Raw genomic sequence first — 24677 nt, 5'->3', positions numbered from 1 at the left:
TTTTGTATTTAAATGTTTTGGTGTTCAATACGGTTTTCTTATTTGTAAGTCTGATTGTTATTAAAGTCATAAATTCAGATATTTTCTTGGAAAAGGATTAGGAAGTCTTCACGCAACTCATTACTGATGCTACTTTTAACAGAGTATGTCTGAGAAGCCCAACAAATATGTCCCTCATGTCTCTGGAGCTGTGGATCAGAAAGGGCAAAGTATATTAAATGGACAAGTAGAAGGTAAGCACTGTATTTTATTCAAAGGTCATTTGACAGAATGTTGATTGAAAACAGGAATACTGATATATTCTAATATCTAAAGAAAACGGCCTGTTAAGTGCATAGGAAAGAGAAAGAGATGTGAAAAGGAGATAAGTTGCATATCGTATGTGGTGTCAGCAACAGATTAAATTGAGAGTGCCACCAAAGGAGCTAAATGACTAGTTCCCTTTCAAGACACTGGAAGGCCTAAGGAACCTCAGGAAAGAAGAGACGAGCCAAACAGGGAATGATGTGAATGGCGGAGACTACAGGGAGTAAATGAAGGAAAGTAAGCCGGTGTGTATTGTGTTTCTACTGGAAGGTGGTAAAATACACTAGTTCTTTAAAGGGAAGAGCAGACTATTTAAAATGCAGCAACACTATCAGGTGAGCTTCTCGTACCAGAATTTGCCAGAGTGGTATCCCCAAATGTTCCCACTCTTACTGTGATCCTCACTGTTGGCAAGACATTAAGGACTGACCTAGCTGATGATGCAGAGTTATGTCCTAACTACCATGGGTGAACATAAGCATTTGTAGTCAATGATAAATGTATATACGTTAATGCCTTATAAAATGGGGGTACTTCATACGGTAGTATCATTTAGGGCAAAATAAGAGAATTGGAAGGAGGGTCAGATAGGGAGACATCAAGATAACTCATCTGACATTTTGGATGCCGTATTTGTGGCTTTTGATTATTTTGGCAATAACTGCCTTTAATAGGTGAACTATATTTTTAATGTTCTAGGAACATAAGGGAAAGAAACAAAAGAACACTATAATCAGTAGTATGTTTTCATATTCTGTCTGACAGTTCTGATTGTTGTAGAATGATCCCTGTTACTTCTTTGATTCCTACCTGCCAGAAAAATGAACTAAGTCCTAGGTAGTTGGAGAAAATTAACTGATTTTTCATATTTCAGAGAACTTTTATATGGTAGAACATAGGGGCAATCACCAGGATTTGCTCTCTCCCTCTGTTTGTTTTTTTTTTTCAGAGTAAAATAAGATTGTTGCTTGTTTCACACTTTCTGACATCATGATTTCATCTATTCCTTTTAAACCTTTCTTCAAATGGATAAATAGGGATGTAGGAATTTTCAAGGCAAATACCAAGAAAAGAGATTCCAGGAAAGGTATTCTGTGACATAACCTTCTGACTGTAACCACGTGAAAGACATCAACCGAAATAATAAAATTGCATATAATGCAGTTGTGTTAGAGGCATCCCAATGACACCCAGATTTGATTATTCACTAGAAGAGCTCACAGGACTCAGCATATAGTTGTAGTCATGCGTGTGGCTTGGTATGGGGACAGGCTAGAAAGGCCAATGAGCACCGAGCAATGGTGTATGGGGTGAAGGCCAGAGGAAAGCAAGCGCAGGCTTCCAGGAATCCTTTCTCTATGGAGTTAGCAGGATGTGCTAAATTCCTCCAGCATGAAATTAGGACAGCACAAGTGAAATGTTGTCTGCCAGTACGAGGCTTATGGATACTCAGTGCCCGAGGTTTTCATCAAATGCTAATCACATAGGCATCTTCTCCTTAGCATGTCCCCAAATTCCAGGTTTCCACCAAGGAAATCAAGTGTACAGCCTTAAGGACATTGCTTGTACCAGCACTTAGGCACAGTGAACCACTCTTAACCAGCTAGGGAATGGTGGGAACCCTCCTGAAATCCAAGATCCCAGGGAACCACCAAGGGCCAGTCATTCAAGTAGGATGTTCTGAGGGTAGCCATCTTTGGCCTGCTGGATGAAATCTGTTCTGCATAGGAATTATAGCCCTGACGTCATTTTTGGTGGTGTCTTCAAATTTTGTTTTGCTAGCATGGAGCATGATGGCTACCATGGTACTGGTTTCAGTTTCATCATCCATATGAAGTAGGTATTTGTATAAAAATTACAAGGGCAATATGAGGTCATTATAATCTTTTTTTTATGTGATTAAGCTTTCATTATGATTCTTACGTATGATCAACATAATGATTTTTGATTTAAAATTAGAATGAAAATCTCGTAATTATATGGAAAACCCAGGTTTGATTCCTATGGTGCTGAACCCCTGTTTATAGGTATAAGATTTTGGATCATATTCATCAATTGTTTTGTTGCCTAAGTATACAAATAACCGTTGTATTTTTGTGTTTTGTGTATGCATTTTCATACACTTCCAAATGGGAGACAGTACCCCTATTGTGTTACTTTGATCTCTATTTTAATGTTCAAGGTGACTGTATCATGAGTTGGTATATGCTAAGAGTAGCTTCAATGGAAACCATATTTTGTTGTTTTTGTTGTTTCATACATTTAATAAGCCTGATGTTTTACATCAGTTTTAAGTTCACAGCAAAATATAATAGGAAGTACAGAGAGTCTGCATATACCATACCATGCTCCCGGACACGCCTAGCCTCCCCTGTTGTTAACATCCTGCACGACAGTGGTCCATTTTTAGTAGGAATTTTTTATTTCAGTTCCTTGGTTTAGTTTTGAGTGAGAGAGCATGCATGCGTGTGAGCAGCCAAGGGGCAGAGGGAGAGGGGGGAAAGAATCCTGTGCTGTCAGCCCAGAGCCTGATGCAGGACTTGATCCCATGAACTGTGAGATCATGACCTGAGCTCAGATCCAGAGTTGGACGCTGAACCGACTGAGCCACCCAGGCACCCTGACAACAGTGGTGCATTTTCTATGGACACGAACTCTTCATTTGGAGGCCAAGTCTCTAATTTGCATTAGTGTTCAGCCTTGGTGTCATACGTTCTATGAGTCTTAACAAATGTGTAATGATGTGAATCCACCTTTGTGGTATCGTGTGAAAGAGTTCCACTGCCTTAAAAGTCCTCTGTGCCGTGCCCGTTTCTCCCTACATTCACCCCAACCCTTAGCTCCATAGCCTTGCTCTTTCCAGGTGTCATATAGTTAGAATCATAGAGTGGATGTCTTTGAATGTTTAGAAAGTGAAAATATCCTGGTAATTGAATGTAGGCATTCAAGATATTCTTTGCCCTTTGTTTTGTTTAGTTGCTCATCAGTAGAGGATCTGATGACCTCTGCCTTCCATGACAAAAAGTATGATTTCTCTAGCTGTGTGTCACCTAATGGGGAGGGTTGAGAAAAATGACCTCATGAACCACTACAGAGCACTCACATTGGGATCATCCTCCTCTGTGATGTGCGGCGGGTCTAGATAGACTCTCTAGCAATGGAAGGAGACAGCCTCAAGAGGTTAGAACTATATCAAAGTGGAATGCCAAATCTTTCCTTCTTACCTTACCATTGGAAATAAGGCCAGGGAGAGTCTGTTTGCTATTGTTTGGCCACGCTGCCAAGTACAATAGCTATAGAGCACACGTTGTGAGGGGGTGTTTCCTCCTAAAACTGAAGAGTGTCTGCTGAAGAGCTGGGGAAGTTCTGCCGTGTTACAGCAAAATAAAGATATTCTCTTTCAATTCCTCTAGTAGTGGAAGTCCAGAAAAATCATGCTAGCTTCAGTCTGACATTGTCAGCTCATGATAATCATTCTCCGAACGATACCCGTTTCCTCCAGTGTCACAGTGTCGGTCAGCGATGGCCATTGTAAACATCAGTTCCCCTGTAGGTGTCAAATTCTGATAAAACCCATTCTTGGTTTTGGTCAATATAGAGGAGAAAGTAAGATTTCTTAGTGCTTTAAGCCTACGAATGGTATAATTACCATTCAGTGTAGTGTGGTTTCCAGGTGTGGTCCGAAAGCAATACTTTTTGACAAATCATAAGCCGTACACTTGTAATTTTCCTCTATTTATCGATTGTCGATTTAACATGTATTTTGCTTTCTTCTTTAGGAGCAGATAAGAATGCTGAGGAAGATTCTAGAGCCAGGTAGGATTTTTATGGATTTGTAAAAATGACATTTGCTGGGGCACCCGGGTGGCTCAGTCGGTTAAGGGTGTGACTCTTGATTTCAACTGAGGTTTGTGAGTTCAAGCCCCACGTCGGGTTTTGCGCTGACAGCCTCCTTGGGATATCTTTCCCGATTTCTGTGGGCACTCACTCTCAAAGTATAAAGGAATGAAATGAAATGAAACGGATAATGAAAGGAAAGGAAAGGGAATGAATGAACTGAAAATTATGTGTCTCCTAAGGGAACGCAGAGAACAAAAGCAGTTGTTGCGTGTTCTACACTGGACCAGACACTATATCCTATGGGTAACATCTGTTCCGTTATATAGTCATTGTATAGCTTTGCCAAGTAGCTGTGCTATTGTAGCCTACATTTTATTCCTTTGTCAACTGTGGTTCAGGGAGGTTGATGACTCGACCATGATTCCATAGTTCACGGGTTGCTGAGGGGCTTTGCCCATCAGCCCGTGAAGCTTCCACATCCATTCCCTGGTTCCTCAGCAGCACTGAGATGAAGATACAGATCCTAGGGCAGATCAACTCAGAATGTCAAAGGTAATGATGTCGGAACACTAATTTAGGGTTTGCTTAAGAACCCAGGTTAGTCCAAGCATTTGGCCTCATATATTTGACCACCAGTGCCAACAAAAGTCATTAGTGCAGTGGTAACTAGTCCCTTGTTTTTACCATCCGAGATTTTAGGGTGGATGTCAGCTATGGCCATGGTGTCAAGGCTTTTACATAAAAAGCAAGATGTCGTCAGGCAACTCCTTAGATGTAGTGATATCCCCTCTTCTTGAGACAAATGAGTTTTCTGTAAGGGAAGGATATCTAGTTGTAGACCATGTTACATTAATTAAACTCACTCTCTATTTCGAGGATATTGCTATATGATTCTCTGTTGCCTAAGTTCCCAGGCTGGTTTCCCTTTGGGCTAGTATCCTTGTCTAGTTCTAAGAAGCTTTTTGGTTTTTTTGGAGTTGTTTTTTTTTTCCAATGACTTTTTGTACTGTATTTTTGCCTTTTGACTTTCTTCTCTTTTTTCCTTGGTATTTCTTCTTCTTTTTTTTTTTCCAATAATTTCCCCACTTCTTCCAGCTAAGGACTCTCCATTTTTCCAGAGGCCAAATCAAAAGCAATTGGAGTCTCCAGATGTAGGGATCCTCAGAGATTAATTCTTCAAAACACCCTCTGGTGTGTCAACCTATGTTTAACCTCCTTGCCCAATGGTTGTTTCCCTGGAGAATTTGAAACTCAAAAGAGATTGAAGTGACCTATAGGGATATGATAAGTGACAGAAATGCGACTTAAATTCTGGTTTTCTTTCTTTCTTTCTTTCTTTCTTTCTTTCTTTCTTTCTTTCTTTCTTTCTTCTTTCTTTCTTTCCTTTCTTCCTTCTTTTATTGTCTTGATCTTGCAGGCAACTGTTTTAATAATAGAAGCCTGGGGAGTGGGTCTAATGAATACAATGAAGGAGGGTAAGAATCGAATTAGCAGAGGAGACCAGGTTTCAAGGAGAACAACACTGAGTTGGTTAGGAATACGAGTTTGAGAAAAGATGTCAGAATATGGGGGGTTATGCCAAGTGAGATAAAGGTGAATGACAGGAATGAAGGACCCAGGATTAGGGGAGTTGTTTAGAAAGACATATTCAAATAGAGAGTTCAAGAGGGTCGTGACCAGGTTTCTGCTTTTGTGTGTGTTGGTTTCATTGAAGGTGCGAGCATACCTCAGATTTTCTGATGAGAGAGATTAAAAATCATTTGAGCTTCTGGGCAGAGTCTGTTTACAGCAGATAGAAATATGATATCCCCTACTTCCACCCCAACTGAGGGAGGATAGCTTAGATCCTCTCAAGGAATTGGGGGTGGGGGTGGAGATTCCGAACATCAGAGATGTATGGCCCAAGGCAAGCTGTCTCCTCACTCCACCTCTTTTCCTCAATCTGTGATGCCCTTCCCATGTACTTGTAGGGCTGGGCAGGGGTAGGTCTGACTTGTCAAATCAGTAAGGGAGCTTCATCTGGATCGGTGATAACATGCCTATGTTGAGGTGACTGTGTGGATGAGTGAGACTCCCAATTCGCTTGTTCTCCAGGAGCAGGACATGGTTCTTACCCTCGGTCATTGGAGCCCATCCTTGTTGTAGGAGTGTATGGCTTCATAGGCTAAAGATTGAAAGGTTGGGGAATGCCACAGAACCGTGCCAAAGAGTGATGTAGGAGTGGGATCTCATAGGGAAGAAAATATTCAGGCAGCGTATAGAGAAATAGAGGCACAACTACCGGGACCATTTTGATCACAATCTCCCTCCTTGGGTAGCTGAATGCCCCTGAAGGCTTGGAGTGTCTTGCTAGTTATTATGGACCTAAATAAGGCAAGACCAGTGTGGGAACAAAGTTGGCCTTGGGAACTTTGAGTCTGTCAATCTCTAGTTAGTACTACCACTCATAACGTAGAAACCTAAACTTTGATACGTTTACTTAAACGGAGGTCTACGTGACACACAATGTAATATGTGATGCAACAACTCTGGATGTTTCACCGTGATCGCCATAAGCGTAGCTCCCATCTGTCAATGTATGAGGCTATTAGGATACCACTGACTAGATTCCCTACGCTGTACCTTTGAGCCTTGTGATTTATTCATTCTATAACTGGAACCCTGAACTTCCCTCTCCCCTTCCCCCATTTTGTCCATCCCCCCACCTCCCCTCCCTTCTGGCAAGAGTCAAATCTCTGCATTTATGGTTCTGTTTCTGCTTTTGCTCTGTTTGTTCATTTATTCCCCTTTTTACATTCTGCACAGAAGTGAAATCATATAGGATTTGTGTTTCTCTGTCTGACTTATTTCACTTACCCTCATGCCATCTAGGTACATCCATGATGTTGCAGATGGCAGGATCTCATTCTCATTTAGAGCTGTATAATATTTCATTGTGTGTGTGTGTGTGTGTGTGTGGTCTCTTCATGTATTGGTGGACACTTGGGTTGCTTCCATATCTTGTCTATTGTAAATAATGCTATAATAAAGATAGGGGTGCGTATATCTTTTCAAATTAGTATTTCCATTTCCCTTGGGTAAATAAATACCCAGTAGTGGAATCACTGGATCCTATGGTATTTGTGTTTTTAATTTGTTGAGGCCCCTCCATACTGGCTTTCACTGCGGCGATACCAATTTACATCCCATGACCGGTGCACAAGGGTTGTTTTTTCTCCACACCCTGAGCTACCCTTGTTGTTTCCTGTGTGTGGAGACTGAGCCATTCTGACAGATGTGAGGTGAGACGTCATTGTGGTAAGGTTTACACATTTAATTTTCAACCATTTCAGAGCATTCCCTGCCTGTCATATTTGGTTATGGAAACTGAGACTGGGTCTTTCCTGGAGATTTCACAGGTTAGGAGAGGTCGAGGCCAAATAGAGAACAGAAAGCTTTTTTTAAAACAGGGTCCAAATTGTGAAAGACCTGTACTCTGGAAACCGTAAAACACTGATGAAGGAAATTGAAGGTGACGGAAAGAAAGAGAAAGACATCCGATGCTCACAGATGGGAAGAATACATATTTTTAAAGTGTCTACACTACCCAAAGCCATCGACAGATGTCATGCAATCCCTGTCAACATACCAACAGCATTTGTCACAGAGCTACACAAACAATCCTAAACGTTGTATAGAACCACAAAAGACGTTGAATGGCCAAAGCAACATTGAAAACGAAGAAACCTGGAGGTATCGCAATCTCAGCTTTCAAGTTCTATTCCAAAGCTGTAGTATTCCAAACAGTATGGTGGGTACTGGCGTACAAAATAGCCTCATCGCTCAGTGGAATAGGACCGCAAACCCAGACATAAATCCACCACTGTATGGTCAGTTCATCTTCCACAAACAGGAAAGACTATCCAGTGGGGAAAAGGCAGTCTCTTCACCAAATGGTGTGGGGACAACTGGACAAGCCACATGCCAAAGAATGAACCTGGACCAATTTCTCTACCATATCCACAAATAAACTCAAAATGAATTAAAGACCTAAGTGTGAGACTTGAAACCATAAAAAAAAAAAAAAATCCTTGACGAGAACACAGGCCGTCATTTCTCAAACTTTGGCTGTAGCCACATTTTACTAGTTATGTCTCTTGAGCCAAGGGAAATAAAGCAAGAATAAAGTTTGGGGACTATATCAACCTACGAAGCTTTTGCACAGTGAAGGAAACAGTCAAACCTGAAAGGCAACCTCTGGAATGGGAGAACAAATTTGGAAATATTTGGCAAATCCAGTAAAGGGTTAGTATCCACAATGTCTAAAAACTTGACACATGTCAACATCACCCCCCTCCAAAAAAGCCCAGTTTACAAATGAGCAGTACACATAACCAGACCCTTTTCCAACGACAACATGCAGATGGTCAACAGACACATGAAAAGATGCTCCCCCAAACTACAACGAGATACCACGTCACACCTGTCAGAATGGCTACACTCCAAGACACAAGAAGCTAGTGTTCGGGAGGATGTGGAGACAAAGGAAACCTCTTGCACCGTTGGTGGAAATGCAAATGGGTGCGGCCCCTGTGGAAAACAGTATGCAGGTTCCTCAAAAAATTAAAAACAGAACTCTCCTATGATCCAGTAATTGCACTACTGGATACTACCCAAGAGAATACAAAAACATGAATTCCACGGGACACACGCACTCCTGTGTTTATTGCGGCATTATTTCCAACAGCCAGCGCAAGCATCCATTGACAGCTGAGTGAACGAAGAAGAAGCCCTACATGAATGTATGTGTGTGTGTATATGTATATCCATACACACACACACACACACGCACACACACATGCACACACACACACTGTAATATTACTCAATCATAAAACAATGAAATCTTGCCATTTGCAATCACCTGGATGGAGCCTGAGGGTAGTATGGTAAGCAAAGTCAGGGAAAGACAAATACCATATGATTTTACTCATGTAGCACTTAAGAAACAACAAACGAGCAAAGGGAGGAAACAAAAGGGGAGACAAACCAAGAAATAGGCTCTTAACTGCAGAGAAGAAACGGATGGTTGTGGAGAGCAGGTGAGTGGTGGGAAAGGTGAAAGAGATGATGGGGATGAAGGAGTGCCCTTGTCATGATGAGCACGGGGTGAGTATGGAGTTGGTGAATCACTATATTGTACAACTTAAACTACTATAACTCTGGATGTTTCTATTACTGGAATTAAAATAAAACTTAATGACAAAACCAGAGGCCAACTTTTCATTATACCAAGAAACTTCGTGGAATAAACAGATAGGTGACCTTTCCCTTAACTTTTTTAAATTTTGTTTTTAAATGAATGAACATGTTTTTGTTGTATTTTTTTGCTCTAAAGGCTTTCTGACAAACCTGGTCCTGACGATTCATGGTCTACCTCATCTAGCGAAGACTTAGATTTTGGTACCAAGGTAAAGTACCCTCCCGTGAAACTCACTTTCCTGCTCTGAATTGAGTTTTCTCCCTTATTCACTCTGAAAATTTAAGAGGAGCCTGTGTATCATCATTTTATGTGTGTCATGGAAAGTTAGCAAGGACAAACCACTCTACAGATACATGACGCGTTGAATGTTTTGTTTTGTTTTGTTTTGTTGTACTTTGGTAAATCCTACAGGTGGAGGCTGATAAATGAATGGGCTGGAAAATATATAATGACCGTCAAATTATATTGGGAAAAGCTTTCCCACAATGGAGGCAATATGACGTTTGCTTAAGGATAAGGATTCTTACTGTGATCATAACATGACTGATAATACTCATGCCTAAATGAAACCTGATTGGGTCCAAGTATCTATTGTAGGTTGCCCCCCGCCCCGGGCACGTTTTATTTTGGTGAGATACAGCATTTTCCTTTGGCTCTATCCTTTGTTCTCCATTTAGAATAAAATCATATTAGAAAATGTAGAAATTTAGATGTTTACATTATTTCTCAACATTTACCTTACAAAGGTGTTCTCCTGTAGTTTTGAAATAACTCCATGAGGGGTAAGTTAAAATTGTGCATCTCCCCGAAGAATACGTATTTTGCTGAAAAGAGTAGCTCTATGGGCAGAGGCTCTTCATAGCCAAGGTGTCAAATTTCTAATTTCAGAAATCTTGCCCATTCTAGCTTTGAACACTATCTCCTCCTAGTCCTTGTGTCAGATTCTAAAATTTAAAGTTTCAGACATCTGATATTTGTTTCAGTATTCATTTCAAAGCCCCTAAATCATGATAAGCTCCTGGAGGTTAGGGAACGCACTGGTTTGACTCCTGGAGCTCCTAAAATAAAGTCTTGCTTGGAAGAAGCAATGTCATGGTTTTTGAATGTGAACAAATGAGTAGGGAAATGGAATTCCGTAGAATGGAGTTTGAAAAGTAACCAAATACGCATGATATATCACAATTAAATATGTGAAGTTAAAAAGTCAGGCTTCAGTTTATATTCCGTTTTAAGGTTCCCATTTCTTCCTAGAATTCTCATTCCCAATTCTTTCTCCATAGTGAATGTTGACGTGTTAGGAACCTCTCTTTTTCTGTTCTTTTGTTAGTCTAGTAATAATTTCTAGCTTTTCGGAAGCGAAAGATGCCAGGAATTGAACAATGTATTTATAGTGAAAAAAATTAAATTCTTTATTACAGTATTTATAACCAGATAACTGTAGAGTGATAAGAGTCAGTATTATTAGGGATATACTGTGAGTCAAAGCCTCTCTTTTACATAAATATTATATACACAGATACATAGGTAGATGCATATGGATATAGATAGATAGATAGATAGATAGATAGATAGATATAGATAGATAGTTATAGGTAGAGATATATATAATATACACATATATACACATATATATTTACACATATATAAATACACACTTATATGTATACATATTTATGTTCACCTAAACGTACACACACACATATATATATATATATATATATATATATATATATATATATCACACATATATAAAGACATATATTTTTAAAAGGTTTAAAAGGGACTATTTTTCATAGTATATTCCCAATCCTACTTATGTACCTGTTGAAAAATGTATATTGTTTCCACTTGCCTTCTTTGGCTCACATTTTTCCTTTTCTTTTTTGTCTTAAGCTCATGCTTGATTGATTGGTCATTTGTTTTTGTTTTTGTTTTTGTTTCCTTTTTCCCTCTTCTCACCCCGTGCTTTTTACGGTATTTTCAAAATTTTTTCAAAGTTTATTTATTTTTGAGACAGAGAGAGACACAGAGTGCAAGCGGGGTAGGGGCAGAGACAGAGAGAGACACAGAATCCAAAGCAGGCTGCAGGCTCCGAGCTGTCAACACAGAGCTCAAAGTGGGGCTGATAACCACAAACCGTGAGATCATGACTCATGAGCTGAAGGTGGATGCTGAACTCACTGTGCCACATATGTGTTCCCCGCACCAGGCTCGTTTTTAATGGTTTACCCCTACCCTAATTTGTCCTTGCAGAAACGATTTCTTTAGTGTCTGTTCTTTTAGTACATCACTTTCTGTCAACTCCATTGTCAACATATTGGTTATGGAATTCTACTGTCTGTGTGTGGTTTCCATCCAGGACTCGTTGCCCCACAAGGTTTATTATTCTTGTTTTTCTCTTTCTTGGAAGGGGCTGAGCTAAATGTTTTTGAAATGTTTGCATTTCTCTTGGAAAGGGAGGGAGAGAGAGAAAGAATGAGCAAGTGCTCGTTGTTGTGATCTGACAATATGCAAGGTATGATCTCAGTCCTTTTATATTTGTGGAGGGCTGTTTTGTGACCCAGGATGTCACTTGGAGACATTGGAGAATGTTCTATATGCACTTAAGAAGAATGTGCGTTCTACTGCTGTTGGGTGAAAAGATCTTAATATATCGGTGTTGATACCCATGTATATAAATGTATATATATGAGGCCAATATAGATCTATGTATATCTGAATACATCTGGTCCAGTGACACATTGGATCAGTGTTTCCTTACTGATTTTCTGCCTTGACGATCCACCTTTTGCCATGAGTGGAGTCTTAAAGTCGTCTACAATCATGGTATTTGTATGTATACATTTAATCATGTTTGTGAGTAATCGATTCATACGTGTGGGCGTTTCACTTTGGGGCCATAAACATTTGCAGTTGTTAGCTCCTCTTGATGGATAGACCCCTTAATTACGACCCAATGCCCTTCTGAATCTGTTACTACAGTCTCTGGTTTAAAATCTAGTCTGTCTGGTGGAAGTGTGGCGACTCCAGCTTTCTTTTGACTTCTAGTAGCATGATAGGTGGTTCCGCATACCTTCACTTTGAACCTGGAGGTGTCCTGGGGTCTAAAATCAGTTTCTTGTTGACAACATATAGATGGATCTTGTTGTTTGGTTTTGTTTTGTGTTTTACCCATTCTGATTCCCTTTGTCTTTTGACTGGGGCATTGAGTCCATTCACATTCAGAGTGATTAGTTAAAGATATGGATTTAGTGTCATTGTGTTATCTGAAGGTTTCATGCTTTTGGTGAGGCCTCTGGTCCTTTGTAGTCTCTGCTGCTTTCCACTCACAGAGTCGCCCGTTAGGATCTCCCGCAGGGCTGGTTTAGTGGTCATGAACTCCATGAGGTGTTGTTTGTCTGGGAAAGCCTTTCTCTCTCTTTCTATTCTAAATGTCAGCCTTGCCTGGGAAGGGATTCTTCGCCGCAGATGTTCCCATTCAGCACATTGACCGTTTCCTACCCCTCCCTTCTGCCCTGCCAAGTTTCTTTGGACAGGCCTGCTGCTAGCCTTACGTGTCTTCCCTTGTCGATTAAGACCCGTTTGTCCCTAGCTGCTTTCAGAATCCTCTCCTTATCTTTGTAGTTTTCCAGTTTCGCTATGGCATGTCGTGGTGTTGACCTGGGTTTGTTGATTTGGAAAGGAATTCTCTGTGCCGCCAGGACTTGGATGCCCGTTTCCTTCCCCAGATGAGGGAAGCTCTCAGCTATAAGTTGTTCCAAAAAAACCTTCTGCCCCTTTCTCTCACTCTTCTTCTTCTGGGACTCCTAGGATGTGGCTAATATTTCATCTCACTGAATCACGTAGGTCTCTAGTACCTGCCTCGTGATCTAGTCATTTCCTTCCTTTCCTTTCCCTGCTTCATCTTTGTCCACAATTGTATCTTCTGTTTCACCGATTCTGTCTGCTGCTTCTCCCGTCCTTGCTGTCACTGCATCTAGTTTACTTTGTATCTCCTTTACACCATTTCATGTTCAGCGTTCATCGTGACGATTCCTTAGGTCCTTGATCTCTGAAGCAGGAGATTGTCTGCTGTCTTCTATGCGTGGTTTCAAGCGCAACTATGCGTCTTATGAGTGTCATTCCAAAAATGTGCTCACCTATATGGTTTCTGTCTCTTTTGCGCCCTTCTCTGGCTGTCCTTTCTTCCCGGAATTTTTTTTGAGGGGAATTCTCCGATTTCGTCGTTTTGGCTAGATTCCTGCCCTTTATGTGTGTTAATCGCTTGTTCTGTGTCCCACACCTGCGAGTACTACTGTAATAAAAAGAGCCCCTACACTGTCCAGGGCCTGGCAGTTGAACAAATTTTTTTTGAGTGTGTTGTGTGCACTCTTTGGGTGCGTCTTTGGCTGCTGTCCTCGCTACTTGGAGTGGCGGTTTGGGCCTTCCACCAGGTGTGCTTTGATTTGTTTGTTGAAGTAATCCTGGAAAAAAGGGGAAGAAGGTGGGGAAGAATCCTTAGCCCAAACAAAAAGAGAAATGACTGGAGTTGAAAAAAAGACCAGGAAGTGACTCAAAGGAGCTATAGGGCTTAATCCAGAAAGAGAGGGAGGAAAATGAAGGAGATCTAGAAAAGTATAGAGAAAATGTACAATCAAAGAAACAAAGAACCAGAACAGAGGAACAAAGGAAAAAAATATATAGATATATCTCTATATATCTATGTATAGATATATAGGTATATATTAAGATATATAGATAAATGTAGATATATAATTAGTTTTGACCCACGTGAACTCGAGACTACTAGGCTGTTTCCAAAGGGAGAAGGGGAAAGAGGAGAGTAGAAAGAGAAAAAAGGGAAAAGAGAAGAAAGGGAAAGCAAAGGAAAGAAAAGATGGGCGCTTGGGTGGCTCAGTAGGTGAAGCGTCTGACTCTTGAATTTGGCTCACGTCATGTTGTCACTGTGGGTGGGTTCGGAACCCCCAACAGGTTCTGCAGTGAGAGCATGGATCCTGCTCGGATTCTCTCTCTCTCCCTCTCTCTGCATCTCTTCTGCTTGATCACTCACTCTCTCTCTCTCAAAATAAAGAAATAAACATTAAAAAAGAAAAGGAAAGACAAAAGAATAATAACTCAAATGAAAACAAACAAACAAACAAACAAACAAACAAACTAAGATAGAAAACCGGAGGAGAGTTGTCTATTGGTGCCTGGGACCGGTGGCTGTGCTGGTCTAGAGCAGGGGCTGTCTGGTCCCATCAGTGTCAGTCTCACTCCTATAGAGAAGCAGTTACGAGGCACAGAGTGTCAGGGTTTGGTGTAATGGGCCTGCCTTCACTGAGGCTCACTGTCCATTCCCTGAAGCCCCACGATGTTGGTCATGGGGAGAGACATGGCGACACCCCATCTATCCTGCCCACACGAGGTGTCTCAAAACTCACTGTTTAGGCTATCCTCACGGAATAGCCTGGGGAGCTGGCTTGCCTTGCTGCACAGTCCCCTGTGCCACCCGAGCACTGAGCTGGGATTCAAAACCCTGTAGGATCCCGCTTTGCTCGGACCTGGTAGTGGAGTTGCGCCACTCTGCCCAGTGGACAGAGGGCCTCTGGCTCGTGCCTGCATGGTCTTTTTCCCTTGGGCAGGGCAATACCTCCCCTTTCCACCATACTCAAGGTGTTCTCTCCCAGGGTAGCCCTGAGATTGCTACCAAGCCTAGGGGCGGCTCCCTCCCCACCAGGCATGGGAGGTGGTAGCTCTGGTCGAGAGAAAGTGTGGCCGCCTTGAAAATTCTGTTTTTTACCCTCTAAGGCTGTTTTCCAAAGTAGAAACTGGCTCTCTGGACCTCTCCTTGGTCTGTGGTCCGGACAGGCTTTCTCATATCCAAATGCACGTCCCACAGCCTCTCTCTGTCTCTGCCTTCCTTTCGTTTCTCCACCAAAGGCCTTCCCCCACTCCATGCCTGTGCTGCCCATTTTATTTCTCCCAATTCTCATACACACCCTTCTGTCCCGCCAAGCTGTCACTCTGCACCTGTGGAGATTTTTCTGTCCCTCTGCAGCCTGTATTCCTGGTATTCCAAGTGTTGTGACCTCAATACTGCTGTGTTTGAGGGACAAGGGGAATTCTGATCCCCTCCCCTGCCATCTTAACTCCCCCCTCCACCTTTTGCTTTGCTTTTCGCAATTTCAAAGTTGGCTGCCTAATCGACTAAGTCACCCAGGCCCCCCAAAGAATACTTGTTTTCGATGGGAAGATGTTCAAAGGCCAATAAAATGGCCCTTGTGTCCAGAAAAGAATGGAAAGTTAGAATGGGTTTTTGATGTTCTCATTTGGGGCTATAATAAGTTCCCGTAAGCTCTTAGCGATGACATCATAAAGGTATACATTTGACCCTTGAACAAGATGCGTTTGGAATGTGGGAGTCCACATACATACAGATTTTTTTCAATAAATACAGTACCATCCTGTAAACATATTTTCTCTTCCTTATGATTTTCTTTTTCATCTTGTTTTTTTTTTTTAATTATTCATTTTGGGAGAGTGAGAGAGGACAGAGCACGTGAGTAGGGAAGTGGGGACAGAGAGCGAATTTTCATCAGGCTCCACACTGTCAGCGTTCAACTCAGGAAGTATAGATCATGACTTGAGCCAAAGTCAAGAGCCTGACCCTGAACCGACAGTGCCACCCAGCACCCCTTCCTTACGATTTTCTTAGTAACCTTTCCTTCAGTTTATAGTGTAAAAATACAGTATGTAATACATATAACAGGGAAAACATGCATTAATCGACTGTGTATATTGTTGGTAAGCTCAGCATTCCGTTATCCTAACCCTGACCTCCCACGCTCAGTTTACAGAGTCAATGGCCAAATTAGGCCGAAAAGGTAGATTAGACCTAGAGAGCATATACAAGCGATTCTGCTTTAACGTTCTGGTTTTCAATACATATATACTTTTTGATTTTTAAGTGTGATTGCTTTTAAAGTAGGAAATTCAGTAGGAATTTTTGTTTTTTTTTTTATTTGGTTTTGAGGTTTCAAAAGATATTTGTGGATTGTCGAGGGCATGGCCATCAGAGCCCGTAACCCTTGCTTTGTTCAAGGGCCAACGGTATAGTGATTGGGTACTTTTGAGATCTTCTCAGTGAGATTAGTGTAAATGTTTTGACCTTAATTAATTGGTCCTTGTATACTGAGTACGTACCAAGCAGTTAGCTGCTGAGTGTACAAGTGGAGGGTTTAGGTTGTTGTGGTCGGAGCAGAAAAGTAAGTCAACAGCAGTCTGTTAGAAGTCACAATAAAGGCTTCATCGATAGGAAATGGACAATGTTAGTTGAGAGAATATTGGGGGCGTTTGTAGTGAGGATGAGGATGAGAGTGGGAGTGGGAATTTTGGTAGTCAGAAAAGATCTGAGAGTGGCAAAAGGTGCCAAGTGAAAGATGAGAAGGCCCAGTCGTGTAGACCGTGGCGAGGGACATTCTGGACAGAGAGGACCACGGATCATCATTTTACTCCAACGCCTTAGAGAGACCAAGCTGTAGGAAGGCTCACTCCATCATCATAATCATTATTATTATTGTTGTGTGTAAAAAAGAAAATGTGCATAGTGAAATGAGTGCTTGGCACATTTTAGGTGACTGAGACATACATGTTCTTATACTTGCCGTTTGAATGCTTACTACACATTCTGAAGAGTTCCATACCTATATCTACATTGTTTCTGCTACTAGTTCATCACAATTTTAAGAAAAGTTTCTCTTCCAACCTTGCCGTTCGATCCAACCCTTCTTTCGTCAAGAAAAAGGTCAAGCCTGTGTTTACCTAAACGAAGCAGCAGCTTCGACAGTGTTTTGTTGATACACAACATGATATACTCCAAAGTTTCTGATCATGTGAGGTATGAATTGACACTGAAACAAATGTCTGCCATTTTATTAGAAGCAGTTTTCCTTTATAGCAAGTACACTTTTAAAGATTCTGTTTCAAAACTTATTTCAAATGTCCTTTCATTTTGGTCAGGAATGCAAAGGAAGGGGTTTTGTTAGTTCCTTTTTGAAATCTGCATACAAGCCAGGCTTCTGCCTTTGAAAGTATTTATTCTGGCCTTCCATGATCCGTTTAGAGAGTCAATAGCCAAATGAAGATTCAAAGGGACGCTGAATCAAGAGAGCATATATGAGGTTTTGTATTTAAATGTTTTGGTGTTCAATACGGTTTTCTTATTTGTAAGTCTGATTGTTATTAAAGTCATAAATTCAGATATTTTCTTGGAAAAGGATTAGGAAGTCTTGACGCAACTCATTACTGATGCTACTTTTAACAGAGTATGTCTGAGAAGCCCAACAAATATGTCCCTCATGTCTCTGGAGCTGTGGATCAGAAAGGGCAAAGTATATTAAATGGACAAGTAGAAGGTAAGCACTGTATTTTATTCAAAGGTCATTTGACAGAATGTTGATTGAAAACAGGAATACTGATATATTCTAATATCTAAAGAAAACGGCCTGTTAAGTGCATAGGAAAGAGAAAGAGATGTGAAAAGGAGATAAGTTGCATATCGTATGTGGTGTCAGCAACAGATTAAATTGAGAGTGCCACCAAAGGAGCTAAATGACTAGTTCCCTTTCAAGACACTGGAAGGCCTAAGGAACCTCAGGAAAGAAGAGACGAGCCAAACAGGGAATGATGTGAATGGCGGAGACTACAGGGAGTAAATGAAGGAAAGTAAGCCGGTGTGTATTGTGTTTCTACTGGAAGGTGGTAAAATACACTAGTTCTTTAAAGGGAAGAGCAGACTATTTAAAATGCAGCAACACTATCAGGTGAGCTTCTCGTACCAGAATTTGCCAGAGTGGTATCCCCAAATGTTCCCACTCTTACTGTGATCCTCACTGTTGGCAAGACATTAAGGACTGACCTAGCTGATGATGCAGAGTTATGTCCTAACTACCATGGGTGAACATAAGCATTTGTAGTCAATGATAAATGTATATACGTTAATGCCTTATAAAATGGGGGTACTTCATACGGTAGTATCATTTAGGGCAAAATAAGAGAATTGGAAGGAGGGTCAGATAGGGAGACATCAAGATAACTCATCTGACATTTTGGATGCCGTATTTGTGGCTTTTGATTATTTTGGCAATAACTGCCTTTAATAGGTGAACTATATTTTTAATGTTCTAGGAACATAAGGGAAAGAAACAAAAGAACACTATAATCAGTAGTATGTTTTCATATTCTGTCTGACAGTTCTGATTGTTGTAGAATGATCCCTGTTACTTCTTTGATTCCTACCTGCCAGAAAAATGAACTAAGTCCTAGGTAGTTGGAGAAAATTAACTGATTTTTCATATTTCAGAGAACTTTTATATGGTAGAACATAGGGGCAATCACCAGGATTTGCTCTCTCCCTCTGTTTGTTTTTTTTTTCAGAGTAAAATAAGATTGTTGCTTGTTTCACACTTTCTGACATCATGATTTCATCTATTCCTTTTAAACCTTTCTTCAAATGGATAAATAGGGATGTAGGAATTTTCAAGGCAAATACCAAGAAAAGAGATTCCAGGAAAGGTATTCTGTGACATAACCTTCTGACTGTAACCACGTGAAAGACATCAACCGAAATAATAAAATTGCATATAATGCAGTTGTGTTAGAGGCATCCCAATGACACCCAGATTTGATTATTCACTAGAAGAGCTCACAGGACTCAGCATATAGTTGTAGTCATGCGTGTGGCTTGGTATGGGGACAGGCTAGAAAGGCCAATGAGCACCGAGCAATGGTGTATGGGGTGAAGGCCAGAGGAAAGCAAGCGCAGGCTTCCAGGAATCCTTTCTCTATGGAGTTAGCAGGATGTGCTAAATTCCTCCAGCATGAAATTAGGACAGCACAAGTGAAATGTTGTCTGCCAGTACGAGGCTTATGGATACTCAGTGCCCGAGGTTTTCATCAAATGCTAATCACATAGGCATCTTCTCCTTAGCATGTCCCCAAATTCCAGGTTTCCACCAAGGAAATCAAGTGTACAGCCTTAAGGACATTGCTTGTACCAGCACTTAGGCACAGTGAACCACTCTTAACCAGCTAGGGAATGGTGGGAACCCTCCTGAAATCCAAGATCCCAGGGAACCACCAAGGGCCAGTCATTCAAGTAGGATGTTCTGAGGGTAGCCATCTTTGGCCTGCTGGATGAAATCTGTTCTGCATAGGAATTATAGCCCTGACGTCATTTTTGGTGGTGTCTTCAAATTTTGTTTTGCTAGCATGGAGCATGATGGCTACCATGGTACTGGTTTCAGTTTCATCATCCATATGAAGTAGGTATTTGTATAAAAATTACTAGGGCAATATGAGGTCATTATAATCTTTTTTTTATGTGATTAAGCTTTCATTATGATTCTTACGTATGATCAACATAATGATTTTTGATTTAAAATTAGAATGAAAATCTCGTAATTATATGGAAAACCCAGGTTTGATTCCTATGGTGCTGAACCCCTGTTTATAGGTATAAGATTTTGGATCATATTCATCAATTGTTTTGTTGCCTAAGTATACAAATAACCGTTGTATTTTTGTGTTTTGTGTATGCATTTTCATACACTTCCAAATGGGAGACAGTACCCCTATTGTGTTACTTTGATCTCTATTTTAATGTTCAAGGTGACTGTATCATGAGTTGGTATATGCTAAGAGTAGCTTCAATGGAAACCATATTTTGTTGTTTTTGTTGTTTCATACATTTAATAAGCCTGATGTTTTACATCAGTTTTAAGTTCACAGCAAAATATAATAGGAAGTACAGAGAGTCTGCATATACCATACCATGCTCCCGTACACGCCTAGCCTCCCCTGTTGTTAACATCTTGCACGACAGTGGTCCATTTTTAGTAGGAATTTTTTATTTCAGTTCCTTGGTTTAGTTTTGAGTGAGAGAGCATGCATGCGTGTGAGCAGCCAAGGGGCAGAGGGAGAGGGGGGAAAGAATCCTGTGCTGTCAGCACAGAGCCTGATGCAGGACTTGATCCCATGAACGGTGAGATCATGACCTGAGCTCACATCCAGAGTTGGACGCTGAACCAACTGAGCCACCCAGGCACCCTGACAACAGTGGTGCATTTTCTATGGACACAAACTCTTCGTTTTGAGACCAAGTCTCTAATTTGCATTAACTTTCAGCCTTGGTGTTATACATTCTATGAGTTTTAACAAATGTGTAATGATGTGAATCCACCTTTGTGGTATCGTGTGAAAGAGTTCCACTGCCTTAAAAGTCCTCTGTGCCGTGCCCGTTTCTCCCTCCATTCACGCCAACCCTTAGCTCCATAGCCTTGCTCTTTCCACGTGTCCTATAGTTAGAATCATAGAGTGGATGTCTTTGAATGTTCAGAAAGTGAGAATATCCTGGTAATTGAATGTAGGCGTTCAAGATATTCCTTGCCCTTTGTTTTGTTTAGTTGCTCATCAGTAGAGGATCTGATGACCTCTGCCTTCCATGAAAGAAAGTATGATTTCTCTCCATGTGTGTCACCTAATGGGGAGAGTTGAGAAAAATGACATCATGAACCACTACACAGCACTCACATTGGGATCCTCCTCCTCTGTGATGTGCGGTGGGTCTAGATAGACTCTCTAGCAATGGAAGGAGACAGTCTCAAGAGGTTAGAACTTTTATCAAACTGGAATGCCAAATCTTTCCTTCTTACCTTGCCATTGGAAATAAGGCCAGGGAGCGTCTGCTTGCTATGGTTTGGCCATGCTGCAAAGTACAATAGCTATAGAGCACACTTTGTGAGGGGGTGTTTCCTCCTAAAACTGAAGAGTGTCTGCTGAAGAGCTGGGGAAGTTCTGCCGTGTTACAGCAAACTAAAGGTACTCTCAACTCCTCTAGTAGTGGAAGTCCAGAAAAATCATGCTAGTTTCAGTCTGACATTGTCAGCTCATGATAATCATTCTCCTAACGATACCAGTTTCCTCCAGTGCCATAGAGTCGGTCAGTGATGGCCATTGTAAACATCAGTTCACCTGTAGCTGTCAAATTCTGATAAAACCCATTCTTGCTTTTGGTCAATATAGAGGAGAAAGTAAGATTTCTTAGTGCTTTAAGCCTACGAATGGTATAATTACCATTCAGTGTAGTGTGGTTTCCTGCTGTGGTCCCAAAGCAATACTTTTCAACAAATCACAAGCCGTACACTTGTAATTTCCTCTATTTTTCGATTGTTGATTTAACATGTATTTTGCTTTCTACTTTAGGATCAGATGAGAAGGCTGAGGAAGACTCTATAACCAGGTAGGATTTTTATGGATTTGTAAAAATGACATTTGCTGGGGTACCCGGGTGGCTCAGTCGGTTAAGGTGTGACTCTTGATTTCAACTCAGGTTTGTGAGTTCAAGCCCCACGTCGGGTTTTGCGCTGACAGCCTCCTTGGGATATCTTTCCCGATTTCTGTGTGCACTCACTCTCAAAGTATAAAGGAATGAAATGAAATGAAACGGATAATGAAAGGAGAGGAAATGGAATGAGTGAACAGAAAATTATGTGTCTCCTAAGGGAACGCAGAGAACAAAAGCAGTTGTTGCGTGTTCTACCCTGGACTAGACACTATATCCTATGCGTAACATCTGTTCAGGTATATAGTCATTGTATAGCTTTGCAAAGTAGCTGTGTTATTGTAGCCTACTTTTTATTACTTTCGCAACTGTGGTTCAGGGAGGTTGAAGACTCGACCATGATTCCATAGTTAATGGGTAGCCGTTGGGCTTTGCCCATCAGCCCGTGAAGCTTCCACATCCATTCTCTGGTTCCTCAGCAGCACTGAGATGAAGGTACAGATCCTAGGGCAGATCAGCTCAGAATGTCAAAGGTAATGGTGTCGCAACCCTAATTTAGGGTTTTCTTAAGAACCCAGATTAGTCCAAGCATTTGGCCTCATATATTTGACCACTAGCGCTAACAAAAGTCATTAGTGCAGTGGTAACTAGTCCCTTGTTTTTACTGTCCGAGATTTTAGGGTGGATGTCAGCTATGGCCATGGTGTCAAGGCTTTTACATAATAAGCAAGATGTCGTCAGGCAGCTCCTTAGATGTAGTGGTATCCCCTCTTCTTGAGACAAATGAGTTTTCTGTAAGGGAAGGATATCTAGTTGTAGACCATGTTACATTAATTAAATTCAGCCTCTATTTCGAGGATATTGCTATATGATTCTCTGTTGCCTAAGTTCCCCGGCTGGTTTCCCTTTGGGCTAGTACCCTTGTCTAGTTCTAGGAAGCTTTTTGGGTTTTTTTGGAGTTTTTTTTTCCCCCGTGACTTTTTTGTACTGTTTTTTCCTTTTGACTTTCTTCTCTGGTTTCCTTGGTATTTCTTTTTTTTTTTCCAATAATTTTCCCACTTCTGCCAGCTAAGGACTCTCCATTTTTCCAGAGGCCATTTCAAAAGCACTTAGAGTCTCAAGATTTAGGGAACCTCAGAGGTTGATTCCTCAAAACACCCTCTGGTACGTCAACCTATGTTTCACCTCCTTGCCCAATGGTTGTTTCCATGGAGAATTTGAAACTCAAAAGAGATTGAAGTGACCTATTTGGATATGATAAGTGACAGAAATGAGATTTAAATTCTGGTTTTCTTTCTTTCTTTCCTTTCTTCCTTCTTTTTTGTCTTCATCTCGCAGGCAACTGTTTTAATAATAGAAAGCTGGGGAGGGGTCTAATGAATACAATGAAGGAGGGTAAGAATCGAATTAGCAGAGGAGACCAGGTTTCAAGGAGAACAACACTGAGTTGTTTAGGAATAAGAGCTTGAGAAAAGATGTCAGAATATGGGGGTTTATGCCAAGTGAGATAAAGGTGAATGACTGGAATGAAGGACCCAGGATTCGGGGAGTTGTTTAGAAAGGCATATTCAAATAGAGTGTTCAAGAGGGTGGTGACCAGGTTTCTGCTTTTGTGTGTGTTGGTTTCATTGAAGGTGCGAGCATACCTCAGATTTTCTGATGAGAGAGATTAAAGATCATTTGAGCTGCTGGGAAGAGTCTGTTTACAGCAAATAGAAATAAGATATCCCCTACTTCCACCCCAACTGAGGGAGGATGGCTTAGATCCTCTCAAGGGATTGGGGGTGGGTGGTGGAGATTCCGAGCATCAGAGATGTATGGCCCAAGGCAAGCAGTCTCCTCACTCCACCTCTTTTCCTCAATCTGTGATGCCCTTCCCATGTACTTGTAGTGCTGGGCAGGGGTAGGACTGACTTGTCAAATCAGTAAGGGAGCTTCATCTGGATCGGTGATAACATGCCTATGTTGAGGTGACTGTGTGGATGACTGAGACTCCCAATTCGCTTGTTCTCCGGGAGCAGGACATGGCTCCTACCCTCGGTCATTGGAGCCCATCCTTGTTGTAGGAGTGTATGGCTTCATAGGCTAAAGATTGAAAGGTTGGGGAATGCCACAGAACCGTGCCGAAGAGTGATGTAGCAGTGGGAGCTGATAGGGAAGAAAATATTCAGGCAGCGTATAGAGAAATAGAGGCACAACCACCAGGACCATTTGATCACAGTCTCCCTCCTTGGTAGCTGAATGCCCCTGAAGGCTTGGAATGTCTTGCTAGTTATTATGGACCTAAATAAGGCAAGACCATTGTGGGAACAAAGTTGGCCTTGGGAACTTTGAATCTTTCAATCTCTAGTTAGTCCTACCACTCATAACATAGAAACCTAAACTTTGATATATTTCCTTAAACGGAGATCTACCTGACACACAAGGTAATATGTGATGCAACAACTCTGGATGTTTCACCGTGATCGCCATAAGCATAGCTCCCATCTGTCAATGTATGATGCTATTACGATACCACTGACAAGATTCCCTATGCTGTACCTTTGAGCCTTGTGATTTATTCATTCTATAACTGGAACCCTGAACTTCCCTCTCCCCTTCACCCATTTTGTCCATCCCCCCACCTCCCCTCCCTTCTGGCAAGAGTCAAATCTCTGCATTTATTGGACTGTTTCTGCTTTTGCTCTGGTTTGTTCATTTATTCCCCTTTTTACATTCTACACAGAAGTGAAATCATATAGGATTTGTCTTATTCTGTCTGACTTATTTCACTTAGCCTCAAACCATCTAGGTATATCCATCATGTGGCAGATGGCAAGATCTCATTCTCTTTTATAGCTGCGTAATATTTCATTGTGTTTGTGTGTGTGTGTGTGTGTCTGCGTGTGTGTGTGTGTATGTGCTTGTGTGTGTGTGGTCTCTTCATGTATTGGTGGACACTTGGGTTGCTTCCATATCTTGTCTATT

At 41.3% G+C, this 24677-nt stretch overlaps 1 protein-coding gene across 1 annotated transcript in view; it reads left to right on the top strand.

Annotated features, from left to right (window-relative positions):
* LOC131495881 (uncharacterized) overlaps positions 1-24677 on the top strand; it is a 199036-nt gene that overhangs the window by 114807 nt on the left and 59552 nt on the right. The window contains exons 20-24 of the mRNA XM_058701054.1: positions 143-233; positions 4086-4122; positions 9524-9596; positions 17694-17784; positions 21632-21668. Coding sequence (XP_058557037.1) covers positions 143-233; positions 4086-4122; positions 9524-9596; positions 17694-17784; positions 21632-21668 — 329 coding nt within the window. The remainder of the gene's footprint in view (positions 1-142; positions 234-4085; positions 4123-9523; positions 9597-17693; positions 17785-21631; positions 21669-24677) is intronic.

This window comes from Neofelis nebulosa, chromosome 15, assembly GCF_028018385.1.
Source record: "Neofelis nebulosa isolate mNeoNeb1 chromosome 15, mNeoNeb1.pri, whole genome shotgun sequence".
NCBI classification, from domain to species: Eukaryota; Metazoa; Chordata; class Mammalia; order Carnivora; family Felidae; genus Neofelis; species Neofelis nebulosa.
The sequence above is the reverse complement of the archived record's forward strand: the minus strand, read 5'-3'. Positions and strand labels throughout refer to the sequence as shown.